Source organism: Plasmodium inui, assembly GCF_000524495.1.
Source record: "Plasmodium inui San Antonio 1 unplaced genomic scaffold supercont1.1, whole genome shotgun sequence".
Taxonomy (NCBI): Eukaryota; Apicomplexa; class Aconoidasida; order Haemosporida; family Plasmodiidae; genus Plasmodium; species Plasmodium inui.
Genome location: NW_008481835.1, coordinates 285,105 through 304,390, shown reverse-complemented (window position 1 = coordinate 304,390; position 19,286 = coordinate 285,105). Strand labels below are relative to the sequence as shown.

The window sequence follows — 19,286 nt, the reverse complement described above, 5'->3', positions numbered from 1 at the left end:
ACACAAACGGAAAAGTAAGCACAAAGTTGGGTACCCCCACTATACTTTATTAATCTTTCTTTTCTTCCTTCTTTTTCTCTTGAAAGGATTCCTCAAAGACATCCTCCTCATCTTCATTGTCATCTTCCTCATCCGCATGGCTATCATCCGTCGTATTTTTTGTTGACTCCACGTCAAATTCGTATTTTCCCGATTCAATATTCTTCTTAGACTCCATAGATTTTAATTTCTCCTCCATGTATGATGACAAGTGTTTCAAAGTACATTCTTTGGGTAGAGGAGGTACATTGTTGGAGTTGATTCTGGTGTACAACATGCCCGACTTTCCGATTTTCAGATAAGGCTCTGACACCCAGAAACGATATATTTGGGACTTTAATATTTGGTCTATTTTGGCTACAATCAAACCTGGGTCTTGTCTCAATTTTGTGGAGAAGTTGTTTTTGCACTCGTTCAGAATACCGTGCAAGAATAAGAGTGGCTTGGACTCGATGGCATAAAGGGTGTTGTTGTACACGGCAATGGTACACTGGTCCCAGATTTCTCGTAGGGCCTGCACGGTTATGGGTAAAAAAAACAAAAGGGATAAAAAAAGGATAAAAAAAGGATAAAAAAAAGAGAAAAAAAAGGGAAAAAATGGAAAAAAATTATGAACAATTCACACTTATTTTTCCACATTTGGAGCGTCCCCCATCATACATTTCGCAACATACAAACTTTCAAATGCGCATTTACCTTTTCAGTTTTCTTCTCAATGGCGTTATCTCCTACAATTTCTCTTACGAGTAGTACCCACCATATTCTGGACCATCTCAAAACTTTTCTATAGCGCACTACTTTTTTGATTTTATGAATAAGTTTTGTGACTGGATCCTTCACACCATGTTCATACAAATCTTTGATGGTTAAACTGGAGGGGGAAGGAAAAAAAAAAATGAAGCTCACTTTGTATTCGTCACACAGATTTGAAAAATATACTGGGGACTTAGCACCGCTTGAGGGAGGCTTCCGACGATGTGCCACTCCGTCCAAACTATTGCTAATGTTAAACCATGCAGTGCTCACCTAATTGGGTCCTTGACTATGGTTGTCAAGGCGCTTGTTGCCGCTAAATCACTGTAGCCGTCACATTGCACAACATTAGTGGTCGTGTTTTTATAAATGATCAGAAAGAAAAGGAGGGAGAAAATGTAACTGACTCTCATTTTCAACACCGAAGGGGAAAATTAAGTATTAAAGTAAAAGGTGTAATTAATTTAGGCGAATGGGATGTCTTTCGACGTCTATTTTATTTCACAAAATCAAAAATGGAAATGGGCGACGATGGAGAAAATACGTATGACAATATTAATAAAACTGCTACCAACGTGTGTGTATATATTAAAGAATATCCGTCACAATAGCGCGTTAAGAAGGTATAAACATACACATACGCTAGTAATGTATATGGCGATGAAACATACAAATTTATAAATGTTATAAATAAGAGGAAAGGCAGGCCCTGTACGACGTATGCTGTAAAAAAAAAAATGCGCCAGATAGATAATTTAAAATAAGGGCGGTTTTAAAATGGCTTCATATAATATTTTAAATACGGGTGTGAAAAAAAGAAAAAAAAAACGTTAAAGCAAATAATTATGTTTAACTAAAAAAAAGGAAAAATTAGGTAATGAAGAGAAAACTCTAAAAAAAAAAAAAAAAGCAAGGGATCAAAGAGATAAACGAAGCATGATGAAAAATGTATTTTATTTTCTTGTCGTTTTCGATTTGCATGCTTATCACAAGGGAAGAAAAAAGAAAAGAAATTCTCTTCCTCTCGTTGATCATGGAGCAAGGAAAGCTTTATGCGGTGAGGAGAACCAGGGGTAAAAAAAGTCATACGCTCTTGTATGCTGCATATGGTGTATGTACTGCATGTACTGCATGTGCTTTGTATATATATATATGCCCCTCAAGCGGAAGCGCAATAATTGCGCTTACATGGGATTTGCAGGAGAGCTAGGGGAAGGAATGTTCACTATGGAGTCATCACATTTGCTACAGTCGGCAATTCAAAGCGTTCGCATCAGCGGGCATAGTACACTATAGCGGTGTAACCACGGGATGTAAACAAATAAATGAATAAAAAAATAAATCAATAAAAAAACAAATGAATAAACCGATAAATATATTACATTTGCATTTACACTTATAATGTACATTGAGGGCGTACATGCATCACATATACTATATATGCATTCTCTGATTACTTGTAAAAGTTGGCGCGAAAAAACTTTAAACATGTGTTAAGTCATCTGTGATTGGCAATAAATAAAACCATCTGGTACTTATTCATTTTTGCGTTTTTGTTTTTGTACAAAATTGTTCAATGATCTGTTTTATGCGGCAAAAAAGAGTCAACAGGTGATTACATTGTGATGTAAAAATATAATTTTGACGTAAACCAAGCTTAAAAAAATTTTTTAAAGTGCTAGCATTGTCGTAAGCGCGATGATATATATATAATAAAAAATAAAAATAAATAATACATTCAGCGCACAATATATGGAGCCATGGCACGTACCATTATGAGCAAACTGGTGAGGAAGAACTTACCCTATTTTTGTCACATCGCCTTTACATCACGCGTAAATATGTGCTGTATATGAAAGTACAATACACACTTATAGGAGCAAACACAGCCATGTCGCAATGTCATCGTGCCGCCAAGTCGCCATGTGACACTGGGCACCCTTCTTCGTTTTTCTTAAAGCGTTCTTTTTGTGCGAAACTTAAAAGCGTAAGCGCGCTCACAATATGTACTATTTTTAGAATAAAACCGTTGTAAAAATAGCCAATGAAAATTTTTTTTTAAATTGTTGTTAACCATTCGACTGCTAAAAATAATGAGGCATAAAAAAAAAAAAAAAAAACGACCTTTCTTTTTTTTTTTTTTAATTCACATCTATAAGACTGTTATTATGACATAATTAGCGGCAACAGCTTAATAATACCCCCTTTTCTTTGCTGGCTTTAACTCTTGTGTTAATTTTTTTTTTTTTTTCTGCATGCAAAGCGGGTTTAAAACACACAAATAGGGAGCAATTAAGTGCCCTGGAGTTGCTTATGCGTTAACTGGGGGGTAATAAATTGGTGCTGCACGTACAGGTATATATAATATATGTACGTGTACTAGTACACGCACATACAGCTATGTCATCACTCGGCGCAACTCAACAGCGCGACCCGCACCATGCACGTATTAAGAAGCGTAAGAACCCTGCATGGAGGAATTGCGCTTTGTCCTTTACTTGCCATAGGTGTGAGGTGCGCTTAGAAAAAGCTGATCTAATCGAAGGGAGGGGGAGAGGGAGATAAAATGCAGAGGAATAACGGCGGGGGTATGCTGAACGTATAAAAAGGCTGAACACGCGCTAATATGCTCATTCATAGATGTACCTATACATAAACATATATATATGTGCTTATCTGTACGGGGGCACATCTGCGCTTAGCAAAACTAAACATTTCCCTTCATCTGAGTTTTCTTTAAACATTAAAACGGGTCAGAGAAACACACAGGGTTCTTTTTGTCGTGCTGATTGCACGCGGAGAGGGACCTTTCTGCGGCTTAAACGTTATAGGGTTCTACCCCTAATGAGAATGTTAGGCGACGTTTCACTATGTCAAATATGCAAGTTTATATATATAGTTAGTACATATATATATAAATGTGTTATGGAAACGTAAAAAGGGAAAGATGCTGCGATGCTTACTCCCCCATGGTTGTCTGTGAAAGCCCTCCCTCTCGTTTTGCTCCTCTCCATTTAGTTTTAAACTAACTTTTTTTTACCTTTTAGATCTCCTAACAAAATGGGGCTTTCTCAAAGTTTTTCTCATACCTCAATTTCTCCATTCATGCGTCATGAAGCGCAGCGCAGCATAACGAAAGACACCACGGCATTTTTTCCCTCTTATACATGCACCCACGGCGTAAATCACTTTGCCCCAGTTGTAAATAAAGACAGTTTCATGCACTTCCTTCAAATAAGTACGCGCACTATGAAAGGGGGGAATTTCAACAATGGACTTATCCGTAAAAACATAGACGTAGATCTTTGTACAAACAGCATTTTAGGAAAAGTTCATCCTGATGTGGTCCCTTTTTGGTGCCACATTTTTTTTACTTAAATATTCACTCACCTATGTAACATCTTTTCCAATAAACTTATATGTTGTCTCCGTGTATCCAGGTGGTGTGGTAATTCGTATGGAGTTGTTTCACGTGGGAGGGTTCATCCACAACGTTTCCGACAAAGACCACCAATTATTAACATAAAACGTTCGAAAAATGGATAGGAATTCCATCGAAATTGGCGAAGCGGATTTGTTACAATTCTGCCAATTGTAGTAAGCCCTAGCGGGAGTACTTTTTCGCAAAAGTGAGTACTGCGAATGGCAAGAAAAAAAAAAAAATGATTATCACTTAGCATTCTCCGTAAAGTCCCATTTATAACTTAAAATTTGCCCCTTTCTTTATGATAACACCTCCGCAGAAATGGAGCAACGGGTATGCCTTCAAAATGTACTTTTCACTTTGCCAAATTGGGCCAAGCAGAATTACGAACTGTGCCCACAGCGGCTTGGAAAAGAGCAACATTTTGTAAATCCTGATACGTTAAAGGGCAACGGATTGTAGGTAGCGAACCTTCTTAGAAACAATTTCCCAAAGGTGTAAAACTGAACTTTTGTCTGGTTCGAAAAATTGCACACACCCACGTTCACTACGTAAGGGAGCAATTTTGGGGGGAAAAAAAGAGGCGCCTTCCCGTCAATGTTAGCAGAGGTATGTGCATATATACAGATTTATAAATATATGTAAATATGTGTTGATATTTCCCCCCTTTATCCTATATTTTGCATTAAGAACAGTGACAACAAACAGGAAAAGGCAAATGTTATAATATCGTCTAAGTGTGCACAGATATGGAATTTTTTTTTTTTTTTTTGATTTTTTTTTCCTTTTTTTGTGTGACCTTATTTTATTTCCCCTCGAAGGAATGCCGCTTCGGAAACCCTTCTACAACTTGCGCGTGTAGCAACTACTTGTTTACACCTCATTTTAATTATACGCACATTGTGCAAATCGTATTGGAGTGTATCTCTCTCCCCACTGCTACATCATACATTTACACATTTTAAACTGGTTGGAACTTCCCCTACATGGGCGGCAAATCGTTTTACTCAGCGGGAGTACTTTTTTTTTTCTTCTTTGGAGAGAGGCATATCAAGAAAAATACTCATACATATTTGTGGCTATACTCTGTGCAATCCCCCACGATGATTTTTTTAAAAAGCGGTGATGAGCAGTGACGTTGGAGGGTCATACATGAGTCCTTCTTCACTGAAGATGTATATACCCCTCCCCTAAGACATGGCTTCCCTATCGGTATGATTTCTATACACCCGATGGTACGGCGAACATGCCGCCCACAAGTACTTGCCCCAATCGTTTAACCCTCTGATCGTAAAAACGGAAGAGCTTAAAATGTATTGACGTGGAGGTAGAAAAAAAAAAGAAAGAATAAAACATAATGAAGGGGTCATATATATGCTCCGTGTCAACATGTCTCTACATAAAAAATAGAAGCAGAATGCGGCAGGTAAAGAATTCGCAGTCATTTACCTTCACATATCAGATTGGTCGTAAAAACATGTGTCCTCACGAATTAGATAGCTATGCATATCTGTTCGCGCGTGGCTTCTACTTCGCTTCGAAACGGATTGTACCTAGCAGCGCTGCAATCGTGCAGGGAGCGTGACTTCATTGCCTCTGACCATGCAGAGAGGCAAGATGGGCGAAAAAGAAGGAGCAAAAAAGAGGAAGAGAACAGATGTACGCAAAAATGTCCTCCCCGGATGTTCCCTCCAAATGTTCCCCCAAGTGTACACGTAAATAAGCCGAATGAAAGACTAAGGAACAGCGAATGGCACAACTGCGCACGCGTAAAATATACCCGCTTGGTAAAAAACGCATGGGCGCACAAATACACATAAGGGGAATAAAAAAATACACACTTTTTAAATGGCGAAGGTCCGAAAAAGTGTTTGTGAAAGGGGAAACACCATCAGAAATAAGTGTTTCCCCTTGCGTGAAAAAGATACTGCGAAACAAGAATATGTCTTCTTCGCTTTCGTCCCTCAGTCTCTCTGCTTTTTTTCCTTTCCGTTTGATTTTTCCTCTTCCCTTTTTTTTGTTTTTTTTTTTTTGTTTTTTTTTTCATTTTATTGGCTCTTTCTTTTTCCTTTTCTTTTTCCTTTTTTTTTTCTTCTCTTTTTGCTTTTCCTTCTGCCTTTCCTTTTGCTTTTCCTTCTGCCTTTCCTTTTGCTTCTCTTTCTGCTTTTCTTTCTGCTTTTCTTTCTGCTTTTCTTTTTGCTTTTTTTTTTGCTTTTTCTTTTCCCTTTTTTCCCCTACTCGGCGTAACTAGCACTTTGTCTCTCACCTCACGAATTAATCTTAAAATCCCAAACAGCGTTTTCAAAAATACTGGATAACATTTTACTTAAAAAAAACACATTTTCGGCTTTTTTCTTTCTTTCTGCGAAAAAGAGCTATTAGTCTTGTTCCAAAGGGAACAAAAGAAACGCTTCTCAAAGTGGCATAGGTGTACATGCCAAAATGACGTAAACGTATTTACCTCCTTGCCCTGGCGTTACACGTACATAATTTTTTATGTACGCATAAATGTACGTGAACGTAAAAAAAAAAAACCATCATCAACATCTCATTGCGCAAAAGAAAAAAAAAAGGGAGAAATCAAGCTGTGACTACATTTTTTTTTTTATTTTTTTGATATGGCTTCTTCCCATGCAGCGTACTTCGTGATACATTAAGTCCATTCCTCATTTATGTCGCTTCCTTGAAATGCAAAAATAAGTGCCTGTTATTTTTTACTTTTCCGCCAAGTCTTCCTTTCGTTTTCTACTCCCTTTCCTTTTTTTTTCCCCCTCCCCCCGGGAGAATTCCCAATCGACGAAATCGCTTTTTTTCCGCATGATTTACGCCATTGCATAGGAAATTTGCTCTGCCAAATAAATTAATGTGCCTGCTGGCTCGTTATTCTGTTGTGCAATCTGCACGTACTTGAAAGTACGCAGCATCGTACACCACGGCGTACTTGCTTATGTGCCCCTTCACGTGATCCTTAAGGTACCTACGTACGGATGCACGTTGACCCCTTTTGTCATGTGCACGCTGGCGTTCCACCCTGCACTCGGTATGAGCATCGAAGCTGCAGTCAAGATCTGACGTAACAGATAATAGAATGTTGCTCAAGCTGTCATTTTTCCGTTCCCGGTTAAATGAAGATTATTGGGGCCTGTGTGCTCTGTACCTTTTTTTTTTTTACGTGAAAAAATTGCACATTCTTCTTTTTTGCAACACCCGCTGAGGGGAAGAACCTTATAAAACGCGTCTAACGCCGTCCGGGGGGGAAGCGGCCCACCATTCTACGTTCACATGGGAAGATAGGAGGCGCAGTCGGGATAAGCTGCGGGCCGAAGAGTCTTCGAAAGAGTCATCCAAAGATCGATCGAAGAGCGACACGAAGAGGCATCCAAATCCGAGTGTATCTTCCCAGTCTGGCAAGTGCCTATCACCCAGCAACTGTCCACACAGAGAAAAGTAACGCAACACAGAGGGAAGGGACCTCCAGACGGATCAGCTAGGAAGCATCGCGGTGAACGGCACCCCGGAGTGAACCATGAAGAGGAACGACTGACGAGAGGGGAATACATTTGAAAAAGGCACTCGCGAAGATTTTTGTAAAAGTTCATCCGCGCATAAGTAGGGTAACCCAGAGGAAATCTGCGCACATGTGTGAGTACACATGTATCAGTGCACATCTTTGAGTGAACATCTTTGAGGTTAGGACTCCAGTCTGTCAACCAACCGCTTTTTGTGCACCCGTCCTCTGCACACCACAGGACCCTCCGAAAAACGGACCGGTTGATGACACCCCACAGAAAACGTGCTTAGGCAACAGATTTTTTCTCCGTTAAAAAAAAAAAAATGAACGAAACAAAAAAAAGAGACCATGTAGTAATAAACGATTTGGAAGAAAAGGTGGAGAGTTTTAACAAAATGGACGAGTCAATAGAAAGGACACAAATTTACCATGATGATTTATGCGACAATGACATAAAGATATGTTTGCCGTCCAGAATAGGCTTTCTTCCAGCCATCAAATCCATGACGGATGGAGTAAAATGGGGATGGGGATTTACTAACACGCCAAGGGAATCGTCCAGATATTATATAAACGAAATATTATGTGGATGTATATTATGCCTTACTATGTTACCCGAGATGATATCCTTTTCAATGATTGCTAACATTCCGCCTTACCTTGGATTGCAAGGTGCTTCTTTCCTCTGTTTAATAACCTCCATTTTCGGGGGATCGCCTGCAGTCATCCACGGTGTGACGGGTGCCTTTGCATCTGTGTGCTCAAAGTATTTAGTTGAAAGTGAAAATGTGGATATCTTACCAGAAGGAATTGAACGGCTGTATGTGTGCATACTGATATGTTCTATGATGCTTTTTTTCTTTTCTCTTTTTCATATGTCTGCCTTGATTCAGTTAATTCCGACCCCCGTCTTTATTGGCTACTGTAACGGACTGTCAATCATATTTCTGAGGGCGCAGTTACACACGCTGAAGGACCCCCATACGCATGAGTACATTAAGGGGTACTATTTGCTTTTTTTCGTCATCATCTGTACCCTCGTCGTTATCATAGTGGAGCTTTGGAAGAAGATCCCAAAGGTGAGGAGAGGAGGTCATCTCCTTGCGTTCGTGCGTGCGTTTGATCCTGTGCGCGTTTTATCTTGTATCGGTTTTTCCGATACTCCCTTATCCATCTTTCACCGTCCCTTCACTATCCATTTTTCACCGCCCCTTCGCAGCTGGGCCACAAGATCCCGTCCACTCTAATAGCAATAACAGTCACCATATTCGTCGAATTTGTAATCCTGAGGAAATTCCTACACAATAATTTCGACTCTTTCAAGGACGTGAAATCCTACACAGTAGGTGACTTGTTTTCCTTCACGTCAGATAAAGCCAAGCCGACATTTTTATTTACCAATAAAGAGTTAAATTTTACCAAAGTGGTATTTGATATGGAGCTTATTAAGCAGGTGATGAACATGTTTGTGGTTTTGCTTCTGGAGGTTTTAATGGTCAGCGAAGTTATAAAAGACATGGGAGGAGCAGAATGTGATACGAATGAAACCGTTTTTTCGCTTTTTATTGGGAATCTTTTAGCAACCTTGGGAAGTGCTGTGGGGGGTAGTAGCTTGTTAGGCCTTTCTGTATTGAATTACAGAAATGGGGCAAGGGGAAAAGAGAGTGGAGTCGTAGCTTCCATCTTGATATATGGGATTCTGCTCTTTGGATACTCCCTACTAAATTATATTCCCCTTTCCTTTCTGTGTGGGATTATGATTACTGTGTTTATTCATTGTTTCAAATGGTTTTCCATCCCCATTGTGTTTTTTACGTTCTGCCCTGGGTACATAAGGAACTGCCACCCGTGCATGAGCAGGAAGATCTCCAGATGGGACGCCTTCATCATCGTCCTCGTCACGGTTCTATGCGTAAAGGGAAAAAGAAAAAAAAAAAAAAAAACACAAAAAAGAGTCGCAGAAATGATGAATGAGAGTGCCCAACTATGGAGGCCTTTTTGTGTGGATCCACTCCGCACACAATATCTTTTCCACATGCACTCATTTTTGGTGCTCCTATTGGCCTTGTCCAAATGGCACAGTTTTTTTCTTTTTGCCCCCTCACCCCTATGCATTATTGTTGCACCTCATTACTGTTTGCGCGCCCCCATTTTTACAGGTCTTCGTGAGTGTCCCCACCGGAGTTTTCGCGGGGATCATTTTATCCGCTCTGGTGTACGTATGGCAGAGCAAGTCGACATTTAAGGTTGAAATATTTTATGAAAAAGACACAGATACGAAGGTAAGACCCCCCGGAAAGTGCAGTTGGCTGCCATTCGTCACCTCGTACAGAACTGCACTAGAGCAGAAAAAGGAGGGAAGCAAAAATTTGTGCGTACACCACCGTGTGATGCCCACGTTGGTTCGCATTTCCCTCGTAACATCCCCCCCTTCACATTTGCCTTGTAACATTTCCTCCCCCCCGCTTAGTACTACGAAATCGAAGGTCACCTGTTTTACGCGTCCAAGAGGATGTTCACGAGGCTGTTTAGCTACGAGAAGGACAGCTCCACGGTGAACATTGTTCTTAAGGGAAAAAGCACCCTCTTTGACTACACCGCCATTGAGGCGCTGACGTCAGTGAAGCAACAGTATAATTTGAATAACCGGAACGTAACTATCCATGGCCTAAGCCATGAGTGCATTAAAAAAATAGCAAAAATGAACCACTTGTGCAAGCAAATCGACGTGGATTTGGTCAAAGTGGAGGCTCCAGTGGTGCCCCTCCTGTACAAGCCCTTGCGAACGATTCTGAAGGTACTCCCTGCAGTGATCGATCAGTAGTGATCGATAGCGGTGGCAACTGAAGCGAGTCACGCGAGTGATGCCGACTGCATGCCCATCACTGCGAAATCACGCACCGTTTTGTTGCTACCACTCACGACGGCGACGTCTCACCCCTCCGCCCCTGCAGAAGCAAAAAACCATAAGAAGAAGAATGTCATTCAAGAAGAAGAAGAAGAAAAAGGAAACAGAGAGCGACCCGTCCGCGGAGGAAGTGGAGCCATAAGACGGAATATGAAAATGCAGAAGTGTACCTATGTACCTATCAGCTGCGTAACCCCTGCCCGTTGCGCGTTTAAAAATATTCTCGCATTATTCACTCATGGTTCAGTTCCCCCGAGTGCATTTTTCCTCCTTTGGCAGTTTGGGCTCAACTGGTAAAACTGGGCCAAGCTCTTTCCCCAGTTCTCTACCCTAATCATTGAATTTTTTTTAATTTATTTTTTTTACTTATTTTTTTACTTATTTTTTTTACTTATTTTTTTTACTTATTTTTTTGTTCTATATGCACAAAAGCCACACCCCCTTCAACATCTAGTTTATGTATAATTCCGAGGAGAAGCACAGCATTGTGCGTGTTCGTGTGTGTGTATTCATTTGTGTACATATGTACACGTGCGTGGGTGTGTGTAGCTCTATTCGGTTTCTCTTTTCCGTGTCGTGTTTCTGCCTCTTTCCTTTCTCTCCTCCCCTGTGCGCACTTTTTTGAACCCTCCAATTTGTTTCCCACCTTCTTTCTTCCCCCTTATGAGCACCACACCGGCTAGCAGCTCGCCGCTTATCCTGTCCACCACGCGACTACCTCGACTATCCGAACTACGCCCCTTGTGTATGGCTTCTTATGCTTTTAAACGCTTTTTTTATGTACTCCAGCTTTTCACCATAATTTCTGTAAAGACAAAAGAAATTATGTACTCATATGAAGTTGTCACACAGGTACACCTACTGATGTATTTAGATATATGTGATGCGTGCAGTTTATGGACCCTTCCCAGTGTTTTTTTTTTTTTTTTTTCTTCCTTTTCCTTCCTTTCTTTTCATTATGAACTTTTTTAATATTTCAGTAAATTTTTTTAATGTTTGTTGTAAGATACCTAAGCTTCTTCCACTCGTGTTCGTACAGCAGGATGGGGTTCCTAGAAGGAGGCAGGGGGTAAGGGGAAGGTGACACGCTGAAGAAGTGGGCGTGCTTAAGTGGGCATCCTGACGTGATCGTGCCGACGTGAGGGTACCGACGCGGGAATCCACATTAACACGCTACACGCGCGTAACCATACCATCCCAAAAACTTGAGGTTCCGAATCCTGTAGGTTAAATGGTGCCGGTGGAATTTGTGCGGGTTGTCTTTCATTTTCCTGTTGATGCTCCTGTTGTGCACAAATTCGACATACGTGTTTTGGAACTCCGGTAAATGAACGATGGGGTAGATATGGACGAACTTCCTGGCTAGTTTGAACCTACGTGGATGGGGGGAAAAGTGAATGCATCGCACGGATGCACAGAAGGGATGCACAATAGGCATGCGGGCCATTCTACGGAGGAAAGAATTTCACGTTTCTGCGTGACTGCACTGGGGCGTAAGCGCTCCTTTGGTTACCCGCTCTCCTTCACAAAGAACGTGGCCTGCTTTGTAAAAATGGTCTCCCGTGGGTCCTTGCCTGTGAACGCGGTGGAATGGATCACATTGGTAGAGACAACATTCGTGGGGGTAACATTGGTGCGTGCCCTTTCTGCAGAGTTTTCTGCCCGTGTCGATTTCTTATTAGCTACGATTTCTCCTGTGCGTTTTAGCGTGTTACCTTCAACCCGCAGCTGCTTGACAAAATCGAAAAAGTGCGAATTGGGACTGTAGACGGTGTTGTATAGGAAGTTGTCCGATCGGATGATGAGGTCAACGAATTTGAGGCGGTACAAACTGACTGAGGCGATTGGCGCCGATGGGGCCGCATACATCTGCGAATTTTCCTTCGTGTTGAAATAAATCTGGTGGATGTTCCTAATGTTGTCATTGCAGATGGCAGCATTGGAGGAGTTGTTCCCACTGGCCTGTCCATCCAAGTCGTGGTTCGTGTCCAGCACGACATTATTATTGTAGGTGTATTTTTTATATGTGGGGTATTCCTCCTCCTTCCTAATGCCCATAAGTTCAGATTTTACGAACTCAATTAGCTGATTCACATTTTTGTAGCTCTGATAGTTACAAAGAAATAGGTTGTATAGGACTTTAATTACTGTGTGCAAATTTTTCTTCTCCTTCTTTTGATAATTATCTCTGAGCCTTTCTAGAAGCATGTGGATGTCTGCAATTTCGCAGTTGAGGCGGGAACAAGATTTAATAATAGTGACTAAATAATTCGACGTGTCCTCCTCCATTTGGTTACTCCTTTTAACAATCTCGTTTATGCATCTGGAAAATACCTTTTGATTAATCCACTTTTTATCCTTAAAGGATGAGATCAACTTGACCGTTTCGACGAGTTCCTCCAGGGTGTATTCGTCTATAAGATTATTTAACTCGGAATAAATGTAATTATAAATAACTTTGTCGTGATCTACATTGAGGTGGAGGAGGTACTTAAGTGTTAGGAGCAGCGACGTGTCTACGTCATTATGTTGATTTGTAACTTGGCTCCTTCCTTCCTTTTTCTGCTCTGTGTTGAGTAGCTGCACATAGGACAGCACCACCATTTTTAAAGCCTCCCTCTTCAGGGGAACTCTTCTTGACAGCAAAATGCTGTATGTAAGAAGAATTTTAAAATCTTTTTTTTTTAAGCTAGCCAAAATGTCATCCGTAAATAAACTACGTGCACATTCTTTGATTTCCTGTTTGTAATTTTTGTAAGATGATATGCAAATTTGTTTCTCCTTTTTATACTTTTCAATACACTGGATGAGGTTTCTAGACATTTTTTCAAACTTCTCCACTTCACTGTGTATGCTTCTTATTGCATACATGATTCTGTTTAACGTGACCCCTTTTCTGTAATACCCTACAGTCAATTTGATCCTGTTCGCCCACATGGTTATTTGCATCTTTTTAGCATGCCCCTAAGGGGGGCAGGTCTGGGGGGGGAGATTTACAACTGGGCTGTGCTTTAGAATTACCAAGCGGATTGACTACACTTCTAACATTGGTGTACGTATGGACCTTTGTAGGTATGAACATATTTGGCAAAAAATCAGAGTGGCCAAGCCATCGCTCCAATTTTGCCCTGTCAAAAGGGGGACATTCCGCGCGGCTCATTTTGTGTTCCTTTCACCGAATCGGTTTACATCACTCCGTTGCGCCGTTCCCATAGGCGCTTTTCGCGAAGGGGGAGAAATCCACATCGGGCGAAGTACTACCCCGGGTTAGCCATTTACGAAGAGGGGAAGAACAAGCATTGGCAAACGCATCTTCGAAGGAGGGTAGATGTTTTGCACGCCGTTTCTTCACCCCATTTTTGCATTCCATTTTTGCACTCCATTCTTCCATGCCGCTTCCCCAGTTGGCTCCCAACCTGGGGGGACATAAAACGGCGAGCAGGTGGCAACACGCACGCATGCACCTAAGCGAATCGTATTGCAATCGCTCCAAGTCGAACTTCACTGTGCGGATGGTATCCTGTCCCAAAAGGGAAATTTCTGGGGGAGCCACACAAGATATGCCGCATACCTACCATGGACAATCCTCCCCAGCGAAGTTCCCCAATAATGAAGAAACATAAATAAAAAATGAAGAGTGAAAAATTGTAAGGTGAAAGAAAAGGGGAGAAGTGTACATAAAGGAGAGTTCCTCCTACTGGAGGCCGGTTCTCATTAGGAAGATAGAAGCGTGCTTCTTAAAAGCGAAGGATGGAAACACGCAACGAAACGTTTAAAGAGGGGTGACGTCTAGGAAACCACATGCGAATGGGGGACATAGTGGGGGAGCCCCACTCGGTAGGCACATGCTGGGTAGTTTTGCCAAGGCACAAATGAAGAAGTCAGGGAGATGAGAAGAGCAAACGCGGAAAATGGGTACACAAGGGGGAAGAAGAAAGAAGAAAAAAAAAAAAGCAACGTTGTGAGCATAGCATCAGGAGCCACAAATTGGTGCGCCTGCGCGCCACGTGTCCATACCTCTGATCTGTTCATATGTATGCGGGGGCGTGTCAGAAGTACGCTTCCCTTTGTGTGTCCATTTGGACGGCTTTTCCCTGGCTACCGCTCGGCCATCGGTGCGAAAGCGGAGCGCTGGGAACACGAAAAAAAGGCAAAAGAGGCAAAATGGGATAAAAAAAAGGCAAAAGGGGCAAACAACCCAAAAAAGTGTAGAAAAAGGCGCAAAAATTCGCCTCTCCCACACAAATCACACCATATTCTTCAACACGTTGATCTTCTTGTAATGCTCGATGGAGAGGCTGTCGGGATATGACATGAGGTAGTACTCCCCATCCACCTGAAAGTAAACATTACACACTTGTTCTTTAAAAAGTATTTTCCACGGGCCAACTCCCTGGTGCACCCTAAAGGCCCTACCCCTGAGGGTGAATTCCAACCCTAGGTCTACCCCTGACTGATAAATGACAAACTCCAGGACACCATCCCCCACCTCCTGTTTCGATTTTTTTAAATCTCGATAGACGGTTTTTTCCTCCGAAGGCAAATCCTTTGGTAACTTTAACCCAATTTTATGCGTATAATTCCATATGTCATTTCCAGAGGAGTACGAAGGAATGTTCACGCATATGATGCTCATTGCTTTTTTCAGTAGAGGGGCGGGAAGAGCTGTGCTGTCATTACGATTAGTGGTAAAAATAACGTCATCGTAATTTTTGCCAGTAACCATTTTGTCAATAATTAAATTAACAGGAATGTTTTTTTTGAAAATAATTTTTTTAAATCCCTCAACGACGTAAATGAGCTTATTAACAAAAGCACTCTTCTGTCTGTGCCTTTCAAACCCTCTGCCTATCCTTGAATCTATGCCTATACTGAAGTAATTGCTCATGCACATTTTCAGAACCTTGACATTCTGTTCATTCTCAGTTAACGTTTCCTTCTTTTTCGTGCTCGAGCTGATTTTATTAAAATACCCATTTTCCTTCAACACCACATGTACGTTCCAATAATCATGCTTGTCAATTTTGGATTTAAACGTTTGATCTACTATTTTTTTTAAAATATCAAATAAATAGGTGTAATTAAAAAAGCCATCCATTTTTTTCCACCCAAACGCTTTGGCAAAATCGTTGCCCGTTCCGAATGGAATTACTCCTACGGCAATTTTATCGTCCTTAATGTCATACTGTTCTGCTTCTTTTAGAAACCAATTTAGCGTTCCATCTCCTCCTGCCACTAGGACGTAGGCAAATATGTTTTCATCCTCCCCAGCTGTTCCCTCACTGTCATCACTACCTGTTTTTTGCGAGTTCTTTCCCTTTTTTGTGCCACTGAGGTGGTGATCTTCTCCTTTGGTCTTCCCACCACTTCCTGTGCTGTTACTTGGCTCATTTGTTCCGTTCTCACTGGAGTTATGACTCGGGTTGCGGTTCGGCGAGCCGCTTTTCCCCTCCACGGAGAGGGTACTTTTGCTAACAAGACCCCTCGAATTGGGGGTCACGGACTCACTTTTAATTTCATCCTGACGTGGACTGTTCGTCACAGAACTGAGGTGCAGAAAGCCGGGCTTTTTCCCCGGCTCGCCCTCCAAGATGTTGTAAATGGAGAAATGACACTTGTGCGGCTTGTGGAATACTATATCGTTGACTCCAAACTGGGAGGGGGGGTGAAGAGGTGAAGTGGTGACGCGGTGAAGATGCACACATGAAGATACACACGGGAGGATACACATCCGAGGGATACGCACCAGGGCCCACGTGTACGTACACGCGTTGCTGCAGGTGCGCATCCCGCAGTCGGGTCTTACGTCGATGAACATAGATGCTCTATTCCCCCCCGAAGTAGGATTGACAAACAGGAAAATATACTTCATCTTTTGGTTGCTCCAACATTAGCCAATAAGACGTTGATAAATTTTTTTTTTTTTTTTTTTTTTGGACTATCTATGTCCAGTGGAGAAGAAAATATTCAAAATGGGGAAGGGCAACAAGGGTGTCAAAGGGGGCAACTCATGGTTTCGTTATCGTTAACGCTTTTGGTTTTCCTTTTGCTTTTCCCTTTGCCTTTCCCTTTGCTTTTACGCTCGCCTCGTTTCAGTCGTAAGTATGGGTTTCAGGCGGGCTTTCGTTCCCCTTTCTGTGACGCCATATCTCGGAGAGTTACCCAACGGGCATGCAGCTTTAGCGCTGGGCCAAAGGGAAACTTAAAAAGCCTTCAAACGCTCGCGGGGCGGATGCACACTGATTTGGTCCCCGTATGTGCAGTCATCTTAAAAAAAAATACGCCAAAGTAAACAATGTTCTTTACTAAATGCTAGCCAGAAAAATTAAAAAAAAAAAGCGCCTTAGAAAGGGGAGGAGGGTAAAGTGCATGTGCAACGGGTGTTCGTGCAGGGATATAAATAAATTTACATTATCCCCTGCCACATTGATGAATACAAATTCTCGCAGATGGCCTATCCGCTCAGTATACAAATGTCAATCGAGAAAACAAATACGCCCATAAATATGCTGAATGCACACATATGGGCGATGTATGTGCGTAATTTTGCGATGATATGATATTCGTTAATTTACACAAAAAGGAAAAAAAAAAATAATAAAATGAACAAATGCGAATAGACAGTGAGTTTTACTTCACGTTTTACGTGTAAAAAAAAAAAAAAAAAAATTGCATATTCGTAAATTGTACCAAATTGAAAAAAGAAAAAGATGGAGACGCTTTTTTTTTTTTTTTTCTTACTCGACATAGCAGAAATGGCAGTCCGTAATTTTAGGGATGGTAAAATGTAGCACCAAGGTGCAACAAACAGGCGAAATAAAAGTAAAAGTAAAAACAAAAAGAATAGGAAAAAACTAAACTGAACAAAAAGAAGAAGAAAAAACTAAACTGAGCAAAAAGAAGAAGAGAAAACTAAATTGAATAAAAAGAAGAGGAAAAAACTAATCTGAACAAAAACAACTGAACGAAAACAAAACTGAAACGTCTGCGCTAAAACGTAAGTGGAAAAACAAAACAGTTTCACTAGACGGTCGGGAACTACGTGAGGGGGTGCCAACCCGCTTGGCCATTCTGCTTGGTTATTCCGTTCGGCCATTCCGTTTGGTCATTCCGCTTGCCCATTCCGCTTGCCCATTCCGCTTGCCCATGTGTAGAGTCCCACCTTTTTCCAGCACCATCATACCACGGAAAATAGGGGCTCCTATTTGGGTACCCACACACGTGCGGCCACTCGGGGATGTGCAGAATGTATGCTCACATTTGATTTAGCCATTTCAGGGTGTTCCTTTAATCGTTTGTCCTTCTCCTCCTTTTCCCATTTGCCCATTCTTGACCCGCACCACTTATCAATTAGGAAACTCCTCGACTAGTGATACATCCCGGCGGGGGAAGAATCAAACTTGGAGAAGTTATGCTTGTCGACGGAATTGTAAAAAGAACCGTCGCTACTGGATTCAAAAACGGTGTTGATCTTGTCTTTCCCTACATCATCATAATCTTCATATATGTCTGAGCAGGCATTTGCTACATCTAAAAACGTGTAATTCGTGGGTTCCGTGGCGGCTTTCTTCATGTAATTCTTCATTTCGGTGTACCCACTGTGCATGTCGTTGTTGTAAATGAAAAATAAACACACAGAGAGGAAAAAAAGAAAGACGAATAGAAATAAAAATACTACTGTGTCACAGAAAAACCAGAAAATGCATGGGAAGACGGACAGAACCATTCCAGACATAACTAGACTTGTGCTCAGTTTCCAGAGGGCATTCTGGAAAAAAAGGAAGGTTCATTTTTTCGTTACTTCTAAATGGGATTAAGCGGTGTGGGGGCATGCATCGTTCGGATGCGTTTGGGGATTTTTTTTTTTTTACTTTATTTTTTTTTCTTTACGTCTGCGCAAAGGCTTCTAACTTACCCTCGAGTAGTCTAGAAGAGAAAATATCTGAAAGGACACCATCGCGTAGGTAATCAGCCTTATCAACCACAGCGACTTGATGTTGCCGTAATTCCTTTGGATAAAATCTTTGGTCTGGTTAATCATTATTTTGTTATCCTCGGAAAGTAGGACAACTTTCTGCTTCATGATGTCAACTCCTTCAATTTCAAATATCGTATTTAGCAGCCTAGACCGCTGAACTCCGATGATCGTCGCGTGCGTAGACGCGCTTCCGTAAAAGGACACGCGCACATCGCCGACCTACAAAAGGGGGGAAAGGGCAAGGGCGCAAAAAGGGGTGCGAATGTGCATATGTATATATAGGGGCACAATTCACGTGTATCCTCCTGCCTTTTTCACGTGGGCTGGGGAAAGCTTCCTCAACGGGCTAAATTTGAGTAAAGCGTTCTCCCCATCAGCGGTTCCCCCATAGGATCCCCTCGCAAAATTGATACTGATGCGGAACGCCCCTCCTTCTCTCACCCTCTCTACAAAATCCCGTTTACACGTGATGCATTTATTTCTTATTAAAACTGCGCGTCACGAAAACGCCTCAAATGGGTTATACTTGTGGGTTCAGAGGATCTCCAGTGTACAAATAATTATCATAAACGTTCGTGTTTAAGTGGTCGAGGGTGAAAGGAGGTTTTATTTCCGACTCGGTGAACCAGCCGTCATCCACTAAGTCCAACTTTTTTTTCTTTTGAAAATTTAT

At 41.6% G+C, this 19,286-nt stretch overlaps 4 protein-coding genes across 4 annotated transcripts in view; 1 reads left to right on the top strand and 3 right to left on the bottom strand.

The window, feature by feature from the left end:
• Window positions 1-49: 49 nt before the first annotated feature.
• On the bottom strand, window positions 50-1,205 carry C922_00070 (hypothetical protein; the record flags this gene model as incomplete). Its single annotated transcript, XM_008815687.1, has 3 exons — window positions 50-553; window positions 736-910; window positions 1,066-1,205. The coding sequence occupies 3 exons, from the start codon at window positions 1,203-1,205 to the stop codon at window positions 50-52; spliced, it is 819 nt and encodes a 272-aa protein (XP_008813909.1).
• Window positions 1,206-8,050: 6,845 nt separating this feature from the next.
• Window positions 8,051-10,551, top strand: C922_00069 (hypothetical protein; the record flags this gene model as incomplete). The annotated part of the gene is made up of 4 exons (XM_008815686.1): window positions 8,051-8,806; window positions 8,947-9,639; window positions 9,887-10,009; window positions 10,198-10,551. 4 exons carry the CDS (start codon window positions 8,051-8,053, stop codon window positions 10,549-10,551), a joined length of 1,926 nt encoding a protein of 641 aa, XP_008813908.1.
• Window positions 10,552-11,611: 1,060 nt separating this feature from the next.
• C922_00068 (hypothetical protein) lies at window positions 11,612-16,507 on the bottom strand (the record flags this gene model as incomplete). Its single annotated transcript, XM_008815685.1, has 6 exons — window positions 11,612-11,687; window positions 11,829-12,008; window positions 12,149-12,209; window positions 12,351-13,599; window positions 14,888-16,288; window positions 16,442-16,507. 6 exons carry the CDS (start codon window positions 16,505-16,507, stop codon window positions 11,612-11,614), a joined length of 3,033 nt encoding a protein of 1,010 aa, XP_008813907.1.
• Window positions 16,508-18,001: 1,494 nt separating this feature from the next.
• Window positions 18,002-19,286, bottom strand: part of C922_00067 (hypothetical protein) — a gene marked incomplete at both ends in the record, with an annotated part of 5,216 nt that continues 3,931 nt past the window's right edge. Inside the window, 3 exons of the mRNA XM_008815684.1 lie at window positions 18,002-18,403; window positions 18,551-18,832; window positions 19,140-19,271. Coding sequence (XP_008813906.1) covers window positions 18,002-18,403; window positions 18,551-18,832; window positions 19,140-19,271 — 816 coding nt within the window. The remainder of the gene's footprint in view (window positions 18,404-18,550; window positions 18,833-19,139; window positions 19,272-19,286) is intronic.